General features: G+C 46.7%; 2 protein-coding genes across 3 annotated transcripts in view; one reads left to right on the plus strand and one right to left on the minus strand.

Moving 5' to 3' along the window:
* SLIT3 (slit guidance ligand 3) overlaps window positions 1-5,779 on the plus strand; it is a 596,992-nt gene extending 591,213 nt beyond the window's left edge. For both annotated transcript variants that reach the window (XM_058677430.1, XM_058677431.1), the window contains one exon: window positions 5,198-5,779. In XM_058677430.1, the coding sequence (XP_058533413.1) occupies window positions 5,198-5,433 (236 nt within the window). In that variant the 3' untranslated portion in view covers window positions 5,434-5,779. The remainder of the gene's footprint in view (window positions 1-5,197) is intronic.
* A 1,024-nt stretch (window positions 5,780-6,803) lies between these two features.
* Window positions 6,804-15,276, minus strand: part of RARS1 (arginyl-tRNA synthetase 1) — a 198,451-nt gene continuing 189,978 nt past the window's right edge. The window contains exon 16 of the mRNA XM_004587449.3: window positions 6,804-6,815. The gene's annotated coding sequence lies outside the window, so the exon portion shown is untranslated. The remainder of the gene's footprint in view (window positions 6,816-15,276) is intronic.

Below are 15,276 nucleotides of genomic sequence, written 5' to 3' on the forward strand. Positions count from 1 at the left end.
TGATTTCCACCAGACCATCGTGGTTATGAGGGTCAGGCACCTTGGGAACTACCAAATGGGCAAAATCCTGGGAGGTGAGGGCTGCTGCCTAACTCAATTGTGGGGAGGAATAGGAGTTACCAAACATTCGGCACCTACTTCAGTGCTGAGGGTCATAATCTAGTTTCAGGAAACAAATCCAGGATAGCAAACTTAGAAGTTAGAAGCAACAGTACAGTCATGATGGAGAGGGTCAGCGCCTGGCACTGAGCACCCTGGACCCCCACCCTTCGTGCCGGTGTGCAGGTAATTCATAGATGCTACTGCACAGCCTTCCTGTGAGGATTAAAGTGACAATTCTGCAGTTAGAACAGCAGAACGGCTGCTTGGAGCTGCCAGCTGCTTACCCCTCTCACCTTCTGTTAGACTAGAATGTCTAACAGAGGACATGGATTACATAGCAAACGTGGGGGAGGCCCAGCGGAGCACAGAAGCTCAGAGAAGGGAACAGAGCACCGGCTGCTATCATCCCCACCTCTGCAGTAGGGAGGGTCTTCTTGCAGGGAGAGGCCCTGAAGCATTTGCTCAGGTGGAATGCTGCAGCTCTCCGAAGCTCTCAGCTCAGCAGTTTAGGGTGCTGCCTGGAGTCCGCACGGTACATGCCCTCACATGCCATGACACGGTGCAGTTTTGAAACCACAGCCACATCTAGATTGATGTTCTGCTGTGGGGATCAGAACCGCTGCATGCCTTCATTCCAGAGGCCCTGGCACGGTTTTACTACATTCACACAGGTGGTTACAACCACCGGCAGCCCGAGCACTGGTCCTACCATGTACTGTACCATAGTGCCTGGAGGACTGCAGTATTCCGTGTCAGCAAGCACTTCCAGGGGCTCTCCCAGCCCTGCGCTGACCCTGACCGGGGAGGTGGGGTGATGGAAGTGGTGCCCTGCCTCCAGGGAACAGGCAGTACACAGCAGGGAGGCTGCCCACAGCCCAGGGGAACCACCACACAAACCTAAGCTTGACCTAAGACTCAGCCATGTCCTGCCACCACCGCCCACCCTTGTCGCCTGTGCTACCAAGGCTCACAACCAAAGGAAGTGTGCCGAGGAAAACAGGAAGTATGACAAGGAACACATGATGCCACCAGAGGAACGCAGCAACCAACCTGAAAGATAACTTACAAAATGCTTCAAATGGATGTCAAAATCTTAAGGAAATAAAGCTGAACACTTCCCAAGTCCTGAGAGAGCTGTGGATACCCGAGGACGCAGTCCGCACGTCCACTCAGCAGGGTCCTCTCTGCAAGGCACTCAGACCAAACGGCGCAACTCGGAGGGTTCTGAAAGCAACCCGTTACCTGGAAGGAGCTCTCAGGTGATCAGCAGACTTCTCAGAAGAAACGTAATCATCCAGGAAACAACGGAGCGACACATAAAAAGTGCTGAAAGAAACACTTGGCAGCCAGCACGCTCTACCTAGCAAAAACTTCAGAAGGAAGTGTCTTCCAGACAAGCGAAAACTAAGGAAATTCATCAACATTAGACCAACCTGTGAACATGCCTCACGTAAAAGCAAGAGGATGACAGTTACCAAAACACAAGAAAGTAGAAAACCTACTAGGCAGAGGTGTATTCATAATCAAAGAATAATACTCCATGGCTGTATTGGTGGTCTGTCTACTTCCAATGTCTAGTGTCGGAAATCACAATTAGCAGGGCCAGCACCTGGCGGCATTGCTTGCAGTGCCAGCATCCTATAGGGGCACCAGTTCAAGTCCCAGCCATTCCACTTTAGATCCCCCTCCCTGTTCATGTGCCTTAGAAAACAGCAGAGCATACCCCGAGTTCTTGGTTGGAGGAGGTCTCCTCCACCGGTATAGGAGAACCAGGTGAAGCTCCCAGTTTGAGCTCAGCTCCGCTCTGGCTACTGCAGCCATGGGGGGAGTGAATCAGCAGATGGAAACTGCTCTGTCTTTTCCCTCTGTAACTCTGCCTTTGGAATAAGACTATTTTTTTAAAAAAAATTTCAAAATAATCACAAATAACTATAGATACAATTCATCAGAACCCACAATCTAAAGAGACACAAATGAAGGAACTTAAAATAGAAACTGTGGAAGTGAGAGGTAAGAGTCTGGAATTTAACACAACCATAATCGTCAGGCTGGGAGAGATGGACCACGATACGACACCAGTAAGGGATGTTTCCTTTCATCAGTAGATCACCTAGCCAGAAAACCAGCAAAGGAACATCACGCCAACAGTCCCATGGAGCAAATGGACGTAGACTTGCAGAGCATTGCCCGGCAGCTGTGGGGTGCACATTCTTCTCCACAGCACGTGGAGCGTATTCCAGGATAGACCGTACATCTCAGGCTACATAGCAAGTCTTAAAGTCAAGAAGTCAGAAATTAATTACATGAAGCCTCTTTCCAGACCACACTGGTATGGCATTAGGAATCACTTGCATGGGTAACTGTGGATGTGTCACACACATAAAAACTAAACAGCCGCCACTTCAGTAAACCATGGAGCTAGGCCAGCATTGTGGTGCCATGGGTTAAGCCACCACTTGAGATGCCTCCATACCGTGTGTGCCAGCTGCTCTGCTTCCAGTCCAGCTCCCTGGAATGTGCCTGGGAAGGCAGCAAGATGGTCCAAGCACCTGGCCCCTGCTACTCATGTGGGAGACCTGGAGTTCTTGGCCACTGCTTCCACCTGCACAGACCTCAGTGTTGCAGCTGGGGAGTGAACCAGAAGGTGGAAGATCTCTCTCCTCTGTCTCTCCTGCTCAGTCACTGCCTTTTAAATAAGTAAATCTTTAATACAAACAAAGCCAACATACAGAAAACTCCAGATCGATGAGGAACAGAAATGTTTAAATTGAAATAAGGAATTCCCAAACCTGTAACATACAGCAAAAGTAGTTCTAAGAGAACTTTATAAAAAATCAAAAAATAAGAACTCAAATAACATTGCATCTCTAGGAATTAGAAAAACAAACACAACTAGTAGAAGAAATAAAGATCAAAACAGAAATGAAATGGACACTAGAAGAAAAATTTTCAAAAGATGATGAAATTGAATTTTTTAAGATTGATGTATTTTTATTGGAAAGTCAGGTTTGCAGAGAGAAAGATCTTCCTTCCATTGGTTCATTCCCCAAATAGCTGCAATACCCAGAGCTGAGCCAATCTGAAATTAGAATCCAGGAGTTTTTTCCGGGTCTCCCGTGTGGATTCAGAGTCGTAAGGCCTTGGGTCATCCTCTACTACTCTCCCAGGCCATAGGCAGGGAGCTGGAAGGGAAGTGGAGCAGCCGAGATATGAACCGGTGCCCATATGGGATCCCGGTGCATGCAAGGTAAGGATTTTAGCCATTACGCTACCATTAGCCATTAGCCAGGCCCCAAAATGAATTTTTTAAAAAGATAATACTTGGAAACTTTTACATAGAATAAGAACAAAGAAGCCTGAAAGATGAAGATGGATATTATAACCTATAGTATAGAAGTGCAAAGTATCATTTACATATAGTTATGAAAAGTTATACATCAAAAACATTGAATAATCTGAAAGAAAAGAATGAATTCCTGGTCATATACAATGAGTTACAAAGAAATGAAAATCAGGACCCAGCATGGTAGCCTAGCGGCTAAAGTCCTTGCCTTGCACGTGCCGGGATCCCATATGGGCACCAGTACTAACCACTGCAGCTCCACTTCCCATCCAGCTCCCTGCCTGTGGCCTGGGAAAGCAGTCGAGGACAGCCCAAAGCCCTGGGACCCTGCACCTGCATGAGAGACCTGAAAGAAGCTCCTGGCTCTTGGATTCAGATTGGCTGAACTCCAGCTGTTGCGGCCACTTGGGGGAGTAAACCAGCAGATAGAAATCTGTGTCTCTCCTCATCTTTGTAAATGTGCCTTTCCAATAAAAATGAATAAATCTGGATGCAGGAGCTGGTGGCAGTTATCTAACCCAGGCACTTGGAGACAGGATGTAGGCATTTGAAAGATCTCCTAGGCAAAACACCCTCACCCCAGCTCATATTAGTAGCGTTAAGCTTAGTACACTTCACATTGTACCAGATTGAAATTATTAGATGCATAAGCCTGGAGTCCATCACAGTCTCCTCCGATGATCAGAAGAGCCTGTGATCAGTAAGAAGGAAAGATCAACAGTTTACCATTCTCCAGACCAGATCCTGGGCCTCCAGGACAGCACACGACATGTGCAGGCTGCGTCACCGAAGAGCCTGGCCTTCCTCCTGCCCATGACTGCCGCAGCTGCTCTTCTGGGGCAATAGGGGCTGCAGATGAAGAGTCGGGCCAGGCTCTGGAGTGCTCAGGCAGATATAGGGGTCCCCTCCCCTCCCTCTGCTTATTTCCAGGAATTCTGGAAACACTGCCCAAAGTCTGTGAGCCTCATTAATTCCTGCTCTTTATCCAGATCTCAACTCCAGCACCACTCCCCCCACCCCCAAAAGCCTCCCTGGCCTGGCCCAGTTCCTTTCCTAGGTGCCCTTGAATAAACATGTCCCTTTTCTTCGTGAGCACTGGCCTCAGTTCGTTTTCATAGCTTTGTTCACTGTAACGACTGTAGTGGTACTGTCTACCTGCTAGACCTGCTGGCAGTGGTTGGAGGAACCAAGGCAAGCTAGAGATCTTCTGCTCCATCTAAAGCCTCATCTACTGTTGCAACGCAGGGATGCAGGCTCAGCCCAGCCAGTCCTCTCAGTTTCCCAAGAAGCCAAAGATCCAAATTCTTAAGTTAAACGTCCGCGTGTCTGAATGTTGCTATTTAATTTAGTTGTAAGCATGTGTAGGATAATAAAAACATGTTTGGAGACAATATTTAACCCCATGGTCTGCCAGTTTGCTCTGTCTTAAAGGATGGGCCCGAGCCTGGCTCTGCCACAGTTATATCCTCAGAGCCGTGATCTATGCCTGGAATAGCACCTGGCACAGCGGAAGATTCTTCGCAGTTGTGAATTAGCCAGATGGGTGCATGGGGGAGTGGATGGAGAGAGAGATGTGTAAAGGGTGGGGAGGAGCTCAGCGTGGGGAAGGAGACTAATGGACAAGGACTAAATAAGTCCTGCGGTTTGTAGAGCACAGTACTTGCGAATGACATCCCTGGGAACTCCCCGTGAACCAGCCAGCCACCCACACTGCCAGGGTGGGTCTGACCGTACGTCTTCCGCCCTCTGCAGAGAACCCGTGCCTCGGGGAGGTAGTGCGAGAGGTGATCCGGCGCCAGAAAGGTTACGCGTCATGTGCCACAGCCTCTAAGGTGCCCAGAATGGAATGTCGCGGGGGCTGCGGCTCCCAGTGCTGCCAGGCTACCCGCAGCAAGCGGCGGAAATACGTCTTCCAGTGCACGGACGGCTCCTCATTTGTGGAAGAGGTGGAGAGACACTTAGAGTGTGGCTGTCACGCGTGTTCCTAAGCCTCTGCCCACAGCCTCTCGGACTCCAGCTCGGTGAGGCTGGGGACAGCTGTGTGGGATCCCACCCCGAGGCTGGGAGTGACGAAGAGCGAGCTGGAGAGAAAGCAAAGAAGAGAATATTAAGTATATTGTAAAATAAACAAAAAATAGAACTTATTTTTATTATGGAAAGTGACTATTTTCATCTTTTATTATATAAATATATCACAACATCTGAGTATATGTACCATATAGTGAGCTATTTTTACCGCGTTGTTTTTGTGTCGTGTATTTGTTGTGTTTTTATAAACAGTTGTTAAAGATTCTAAGACAAAAAAAGGACTAATAAAAATGTTCTAAAACAAAAGGGGTCAGAATAAAGAAATGAGAGCCCCTCTGAGGGAGGAGGAGGAATTCATATGTTTATGAGCCATCCTCATGCTGACAAAAACTTGCACCTGCTCACTGAGCTCTAGGAAAAAAAAATCAGAGCAACAGAGGGGGAAAGAGAGAGGATTCTTTGCTTTTGTTCTTCGTTGTAACTTCTTTGGTCTTCCCTAAAAGCATCTAGCTTTTAAAAATCCTGGCTGACTATGTCCTAGACATCCAGTTCCTCCGGTATAAAGCCCTGAGCCCCGATTTGTCCTCTCGCTGTGGCCCCTAGGCGACTGCCCCAGGCTTGCCACAGGGTCTCAGCTTCCTGTGAGAGTCACTCTTGCCTTGCTGGCTGGGCCTGCTCTCTGCTAACGGACTTAGCCCGGTCTCATTTACCGAATTTCAGAATACTTCTCTACTCCCAGAGCCAAGTCCCCCTGGACAAGGCGAGGCAACGTGGGATCATGGCTCCTCAGGCTCCAGGCACTGCACTGCCTCACAGTGCTGCCTCACTCTGCAGCTTGCAGCCAGTGTTTTGTTGTTGTGTGTTTTCTGCGATGTGGTACCAGGAGAGCAGGGGCAGAGCTGCTGGCATGAGAAAGACTGGGCACCAAGCCCCCCAACAGCCCTATGCCAATATGTGCCTGTGGAAGCTTCTTGGGGGCTCTTGGTATAGGAAACAGGCCTGGGCCACCTGATCCTCCTCCAGGCCACCATCTTCCTGACTCAGACCCCTAGCTTGCCTGAAACACCTCCCCATGCACCTCTGAACTGTGCCTTATTCCATCCACCCAGCCATTTCATAGATGAGGGAGCATGGGTCCTGCTCGGTTTCTGTAACTTGCCTTAAGTCACACATCTGACAAATAAAAGAGCCAGACCTCAGAGATCATTTCTCCAGAACAGGTGACCACAGTTTCAGTTCAGCAGACAAAACCTCCTGGAAAAGGAGAGCTGATTTTTTTGTTTTTTCTTTTTTCTGCTCTTGTTCTGCCTCTCTTGTATCCACAATACTCTAGAGAGAAGGGATTAACGAACTTTCCAGGGAACATGGGTCACTTGTCCAGCTTTGGACTTCACTCCCAGAGGGGCTGCCCACACCATCAGTACCTGAAGGGTCTCAGCTATTCATACCACTATCCCTCCAGCCCTCCATAGCTTCCACTGCAAGGTTTCAGGGAGGAAAAGGTGGGACTCCGTGGCCCTTTCAGCTCTGAGCATCCCCGGAGGACCCTAAATGTTCTAGGAGAGCCAAGGGCATCTCAAGGCATAAAGAAGTGAGAAAAGATAGGCTGATGGGTGAATGCCAGGCAAGTGGAAGACAGGACAGTAGGAGAGGGAGAAAGAAGGGACATGATGCAAGAATTCCAGGACTGGGCCTGATGAGTGTTTTTCAAATATTAATTGGACTATATATCAGATGACATTCTAGTTGCTCCATACAGGGTTTTCCTTCTGAAAACCACCCTTGTTTAACCCATTTTACAGTTGAGTAAACAGACACAGAGAAGATAAAGAACTGGCCCAAGAGCTAATGTCTGAAACCACTGAGATGGGATTTGGGTCCCAACTGTCTGTCTGCAAAACTTTCTCATCTAACCACTTCTCTTAGAGAACAAACATGGCCCACCTTGTTAAAAACAGCCCCTGGCTTTCTTACCTACCCAGTAAGTTCTCCAGTGCTGCCAGTGTCAACAAAGGAGGTAGCTGTCTGGAAGAGGGAATTTCCAGCACTGGATCTTTAAGGAGTTTTCGGGGAGGTAAGAAGAGACTTGAACTTTCCAGGGAATAGCCTATGAGAAAGCGATGAACTACAAATATCCCTGGCATGTTTAGGGAGCACCTGGAGGTCTGGCGTGCCAAGAGGATGGGATGCACATGAGAGCAGAGAGAAATAAGGTAGCCATAGAGGCCGGGCTCCGGTTATGGAGAGCTCTGATTGCCAAGCCAGACACAGAGCCAGTGGAATTGTTCAAGCCTGGGAATAGAAAGACAGCATCTGACTTAGGCATAGAACTGGCATCTAAGTTGAGAGAAAAGCTGGGAAAGGGCCAGCTGGCCACTTTGGGGCAGGAAAACTCTGATTTCCAGAGGAAAAGCCCCAAGGTTCAGTCCTGGAAAGGGTATCCTGGAATTTTCCCAATATCCCTCCCAGTCTCCACACCTCCCCCAAACTCCAGCTAGGGTTGCCTGAGCTTTTTGTTCCAACACACCTGGCCCAACATGAAGTCCACTTGTCCTCTCCAAAATGTTGCCCAGGGTTGTAGGACCCAGCTGGCCACTAGCTTCCCTTGTGCTCATCACCTGTGGGCCCAATCCTAAACCAGGAAAGACAGCAAAAAAAAGGGCATGCCTGTCTCTGGGTGGGGATTAGAGAGGGTTCTGGGGCCATCCCTGATATTTCAGAAGCTCTGACTTTGAGAAATGCCAAATGCAAGGGCCACTAAGCAACTTCTCTCCAAAATGAAGTTCCTCCACTAACTGAAGATTAAAATTCTATATCAGAGAGCAATCCCTGGGGACAGGAAGGAAGTCGGTTGCCCCTTTGTCCCCTGTAAAGTAGGGCTCGGTGTTTGCCAAGCAATCTGCACGTGTGCTCAGGAGGTAGTAAGCTCGGCTTCCCCCTGAGCAGGATTCAGGAGAAGGGAAGGGAATGTCTCCTTTTGATTCTAACAAGGGCCCTGAAATAGCTGATAAAATGGGTGTATTTCCTTAAAAGCTCTGTGTAAAGTGTAAACTACAAACCATTCATGTAAAATGCTATTGTTATTGCTGCTGTTGTTGCTATTACTGATGTGCCACAAGGCCGTTTTAAGAAGATAACTTTGCCTTTTTCAAGCTCATAGCAAAGAACCCAGGTCTGATACTTCAGAAATATGAGAAGGGAGAGGGAAGAGGACAAGAAGGGAGAACTCTAGGAATTGACACAGAAAAAAGCTCATGGACAATCCTAGGAGCCCAGGAATGGCCAGGGCCCTGCCCTTCACCTGACACAGCTAACCATCGCACTGAACTACAAAGCTGGGCACTCACCCACTGCTGTCATTGGGAACACAAGCCCAATAGCAACCCGTGCCCAGAACCTCAAAAACTCACAGGATCCCACATCTCAGAAGGAGCGCAGGGGGTCACTGGCAAGTGGATAAATAAGGGTCGAACCAACAGAAAAAAACAAAAAACAAAAAACAAAAAACCACCAAAGTCATACCATTCATGAAAACCAAAAGCAGGAAAAGACCCAGTTATCCACCCAGGCCAAAGTTCTTCCTGCTGTTCCAGAGTGCAGCTTGGGACAGACACTCCTGCTCTCCTGTCCTCACAGCCCTCGTGGTCATCTCCCTGTGCACGCTCAGCTGGCCAGGTAGCTAGGGACAGCTCCATGTTTGCTAGTCTGAGTTAAATAGTGCCTAATTAAACACATGAGGAAAGCTGGTGAGAGACACTGCGGAGCAGAACTGATGGAGGCAGAACTGTGCATTTGGCAAATCTCGTTTGTCTCGTTCAACCATAGGTTCTAATAGCAAAATCTCTCTAAGACTTGTTGAAAACAGTGTTACAGTGCTGCTTGCCCACTATGGAATCAACAATGTGCATTCTTTTTCAACAGACTGTTATATTTCGATGTCATTTAAATAAATGGAGAAGTCACAGACGCTCTTGTGACGACCTTGACTCTGCCCTGCTCCACGGTGTGTGCTTTGTTTTCACTCCTGACTTTCACATCCTCTAGGGCAAAAGACCTGTGAGCCTGGGACATGGCCAAGTCCGGTAGGAAAGTAGTTTAAACAAGCAAATCTGTTTCTTGAAACATGAAGTGAGAAAAATGTATCCAGACTGCGTCAAAGACCTGGGAAAGAAAACCCCACCTGTGTGTTGTGGGCTAGAGAGGATGCGGTCTGGACAGCCACACATTGGGCAGCTAGGGTCCTGAGGAGAGGGAACAGCTCCACCTCGGGGAAGATCACTGACGGACACTCCAGCATCTCATGGAGTGCCCTGCTGTGTTCACACCTTCAACAGCCACGTACAGGGCAGCCACCATGCACCAGGCGCTGTGTCAAGCTTTCAGTACTCTCAGGTCCCTCTTCTGCTGCTGTTGAAAAGGATACGATGGAGGCCAATCAGCCAACAGATAAAGGTAACTCACTTCAGATAAGCAAGTGAGGGAAACAGAAGAGCTGGGTGTGTGCTTGACACAGAGGTCAAGGATGACCTTTGCAGACTTGGGACATTGGAGTGAGGCAAGCATGCAGCCACTTACCTGCACTTGTGTGGGTGGGGAGCATGACATATCCCCAGGGGCCAGAGATGATGACCGAACAAGAAAGAGAATTCATTCCCCAACATCCCATCCTGGGGCATGCCAGAAATGGTATGGGGCTTTGGAACAAGAATTTGCTAACAAGATGAAGGCTGCCACTTGGTGGTTGGAGGACACTCTCATTTCCCTGGCAAGTGGCTCTGTACCACCCCAATGGAGGGCCCATCATCAACAGAAAACACTGGCAGGTGGAAGGGGCAACATGGGCTGAAAAAGGGGCCAGTCCCTGTGGCCTTAGAACTATTAGTCCTTCTGCATTTGGTACTCCCAGAGCAAGACAGGAATTCACAAGCCAAGTGCCCTGAGACTTTGCCAAATATGATGCTAGCAAACAGAGTGAGGGAAGAGGAAATCCCAGAGCCTATGGAACTGTATCTTGAAAAATGAAAATTAAGAAAACAGTGCCCCTGACATTAGTGTCATGTCTATAAGCATAAATGAATCGGAATAAGTAGACAGAGATGAATTTGTGCTGACACATGTTTTGCTGGACAACCTAGGAGCCAACAACCTCCATTTTCTATATTTAAACCAGGAAGCCCTCTGCCTGGATTCGGGACCTACAGGTAAAGACTGAACATACTTCTACTAAAAGGAAATCTGAGACATTGTAAGAACCCACATAATTCCACAAGTGAACAATTCCATACCATAATAGTTTGTTTTGCACAAATTTAAAATGCTGTATAAAGCTACCTTTAGGATATGTGCCTATCCAGTATATATAATATAGGAATAAATTTGCATTTAGAACTGTGTCCACCCTGAAGATACCTCATTAGATCTTGCAAATATTGTATAATCTGTGGGAAAAAAATCCCAAGTCCTCAATTTAATCTGGTGTTTCCATCTCTCAAACTCTTACACATGCGTTCACTGCACAGCTTCTCAACTGGCCAAGATTTACACCCCTGGAGACTTATGGCAATGTCTGGAGATGCTTTATTTCCTAATAGGACATAAGGTACTATGGCATCTAATGACCAAGGCTGCTGTTACACAACCTACAATACTCAAGGCAGTCCAGAGCAGTCATCCTACAAAAGATACCCATAGCACTAACATTGAGAAACCCCAGTTGAGTCTTACCAGATGAGAAGAGGGTAGGGTGCATGGGCTGGAACACACATGGCCAGCTCCTGCTCCATAGCATTATAGATGGCAAGCTTGGCCCAAGACATTTCTCCAGTGGTATCCCGCCGCCATCCTTTCTACCATGCTTCACCTATGACTCAGACAATTCAAATGGGTTCACAGCAAAGGATTCTGGGTTTAATACCTGTGGATGGAGCTAGTGACACTTAATCTTTGGATCTATTATTGGCAGATACATAAAGAATAGGATTAATGTAAGTGTTTTGTTCCTATTTCCTGTAACTCCACCCTTCATCTAGACCTTGGCCAAAGGCACAAGGAAAGGTTGACATGAAAAACTGAAGAGTTGTTTATCATCAGACCTAAGATGCATCCAGAGATCAATTCTCCATAACTGGCATCAACATTAACTGCGTTAATTTGCTAGCAGAGCAATCCTGTGACATTTACTCAGAGCCAGCTGTGATGCAGGTACAGTACAAACAGATCCTGTCCATGTCATTTTGTGCCAACTGCTGGGAAGACAGATGATCGGGATGGGGATGGAGGATGGGGGGATTCGTCAGGATCTGTTCCTCTCCAGCACCACCTGCTCTGGTGGTCACCACATCCTGCTGCTTGACTTATGACAATATCACTATGGACTTGCTTCCCTACTGAAATACAAAAATGACACAATTTGACATAATCAAGGATCAAAAGTGCCAAAAAAGCATTCAAACCAACTTGCAGCACAAATAAATATTAAAATTGAGCATACTGGCTCAAGCAATTAGAAACTCTAGTAGGTCCATTATTCCTTCAGGCATGGGTGTTTGGATTCAATAGCTCACAAAATCTCTCTGCTGCATGCTTGGCTTAGTTCTGTCTTGACTGGATTCCCAAGGAAGGGCTCCTGAGCAGATGGCAAAGTGCTCAGGCAGGCACAGCTACCTGTAGACCTCAGAGTTACCTATCACTAAGTTCACCACGCCGCCCCAACTCCCCATCTCACAAAAAATCCAGGACTGAATCCGCACTTGGCTCTGATCACCAAGTATGGCTTGGGGCAAATACATAGCAGTGGAACAAATACTGTGAGCAAGGAAGGAAGATGCATTGAGGAGGTGAACTCTGTGATGGCCAAACCTGTGTGATGTGTCACCTCAGGAGCCAGAAACAAGTAGAGGGTGAGGGGGTTGCTTCCCCAATGGAAAGAGAACTGCTGTATTAACAAAAGTCACATCAGCAATAGGTATTTAGAAAATATGCTGATAGCATGAGTTAAGGAGATGAAACCACATGTAAGTGATAAACACAGCCACTACCGTTTTGCTAACCAAAAAAAAGCAGATTTTTTCTTAACATTCTTGAAAGTCTGAAAAATTTTCTTCTTCAGACTCCAAAAGATATTTACATTTGAAATTCAATTTTTAAGTACAATCTAAAATATATCTCTTACCAAAATTGAGTAAAGAGGAAAATGGGCTCATTGGATATGACCGAATGAAATTCATCACATAAGTTCAAGGGTGATTTAAATATAGATAAAACAATAAAATTGAAGAATAAACACTTCATCATTTAAGAGGAACAGAAAAGTATTTGATACAAACCCAACATCACTTGAAGCACTTATCCAACACAATAATGTCCATGTACGACAAACTCTCATACTGAATGTGGGAAACATCATACTGAATGTGTGGGAATAAACAGAGCTGTCCCTTTAAGGTGTGGGACAAGAAAAAGATGCCTCCTTGGGCAACTTCTGTTCAACACAATACTAGAGGCCCCGACCGGAGAGACTAGGCAAAACAAAGAAAGGTGATCCAATTGGAAGCAAATTAAATAACCCCTATTTGCAGATGATACAATCTTATCTATATCAAACCTTAAAGATCTCACTTAAAAACAGTCACTATTAATAAACTAATCCAACAGCAAGATACAAATCGCACACTAAAGTCAGCAGCATCCCTATAGGCTTACACGGGGTACATGAAATATAAATGGCTTAAAACCCATGAACAACAACAACAAAAAAACCATGAACAATAGCTAGCAGAAATATTAAACACTCAAAAAAGATTATTATAGAACTAAGCATCACTGTAATGAAAACTAGAAACTTTCATGAAATTACACATTACAAGCCAAAAAAATGGAAAGATATTCTATGTTCACTCATTGGAAGAAAACTATTTAAATGTCAATAGTATACCCTATGGATTGTAAGCAATCATTAAAATTCCAGTGGGGCAGGCACCTGGCCTCCCATCTTGGTCACTTGGGCCACTGCATCCCACACTGGAGTGTCTGGATTTGAGCTTCCAGCTTTGCTCCTGATTCCAGCTTCCTGCTAAGGCAGACCTTATGATGGCTCAAGTCGCTGGGGTCTCTGCCACCCACATGGGAGATCCAGATTCAGTTTTTTGCTCCTGGCATCAGGGATTTGGGGAATGAACCAACAATGAGAGTTACCTAATTTTCTTTCCTTCTTCTTCTTCTTCTTCTTTTTTTTTTTTTAGATTTATTTACACGCCCGTGCGATGGCTCAGTGGCTGAATCCTCACCTTGCAAGCACCAGGATCCCATATGGGTGCCAGCTCATGTTCTGGCTCCTCCATTTCCCTTCCAGCTCCCTGCCTGCGGCCTGGGAAAGCTGTCGAGGACGGCCCAAAGTCTTGGGACCCTGCATCTCTGTGGGAGACCCAGAAAAAGCTCCTGGCTTAGGATTGGCTGAACTCCAGCCATTGTAGCCACTTGGGGAGTGAACCAACAGACAAGATTTTTCTCTCTGTATCCCCTTCTCTCTGTAAATTTCTTTCCAATGGCATATTATTATTATTATTATTTTACTTCTAAGTCATAATTACAGAGTGAGGAGTGGAGCTAGAGAGAAAAAGATCTTCCACTGCTGGTTCACCTCCTCAAATGGTTGCAGCAGTCAGAGCTCAGCTGGTCTCCCATGTGGGTGCAGGGGCCCTTGGGCTTGAGCCATCATCTGCTGCTTTCCCAGGCACAAGAGCAGGGAGCTGGATTGGAAGTGGTTCACATGGGTCTTAAACTAGTGTCCATATGGGATGCTGGCACTGCAGGCAGTGGTTTAACCTGTCACACCACAGTGCTGGCCCCGATTACTCCCCCTTTTTTGAGGATTAAGGGGAAGCTCTTAAAGGTTTCAGAACTAGTGAATCTCAGAAGGGCTTTCAGCCTCACAAAGAGATCAGAGGAATGGCAATGAGTCAGGAGCCTGGCATTTAAGAATACATGGTCCTGGGCCCAGCGCGATGGCATAGTGGTTAAGGTCCTCGCCATGCACGCACCCGGGGGATCCCATATGAGCGCCAGTTCTAATACTGGTGGCCCCACTTCCCATCCAGCTCCCTGCTTGTGGCCTGGGAAAGCAGTCGAGGACGGCCCAAAGCTTTGGGAACCTGTACCCATGTGGGAGACCCGGAAGAGGCTCCTGGCTCCTGGCTTCTGGCTTTGGATCGGCTCAGCTCTTGCTGCTGCAGCCACTTGGGGAGTGAATCAGAGGACAGAAGATCTTTGTCTCTCCTTCTCTCTGTGTATCTGCCTTTCCAGGAAGAATGAATAAATCTTATTTTAAAAAAAAAACTTTAATTTTGACCAATTAATGTTAAATACAGGAATTCTATTGTAACTAAGAAAAATATTTGTCCTTACCTTCTGTAATAATTTTTCAGATTTATCGATATTGCTGTCTTCCTTCTGAACAAGGCAAACATGGAAGTGTATTTTTGCCACTCTAGTCTCTGTCTCTTGTGCCTACCACATTCCCACTCCACCCCAGTCATGGTGAGCTTCAGTAGATTCTGCATTACTACATGTGATAAATGATTAACTTTTTATCTCAGCTTGTCATCTTGTCCAGGCCATAGCACCCAGATCAGATGCTGTGTCCTTCTTCTTCTTTCTCTCTTCTTTTCTTTCTTTTGTTTTTGAAGATTTATTTATTTTTCTTGGAAAGTCAGATATACAGAGAGGAGAAGAGACAGAGAGGAAGATCTTCCATCTGATGATGCACTCCCCAAGTGAGCCGCAACGGCTGGAGCTGAACCAATCCA

This window comes from Ochotona princeps, chromosome 19 (genome assembly GCF_030435755.1).
Source record: "Ochotona princeps isolate mOchPri1 chromosome 19, mOchPri1.hap1, whole genome shotgun sequence".
Lineage (NCBI taxonomy): Eukaryota > Metazoa > Chordata > Mammalia > Lagomorpha > Ochotonidae > Ochotona > Ochotona princeps.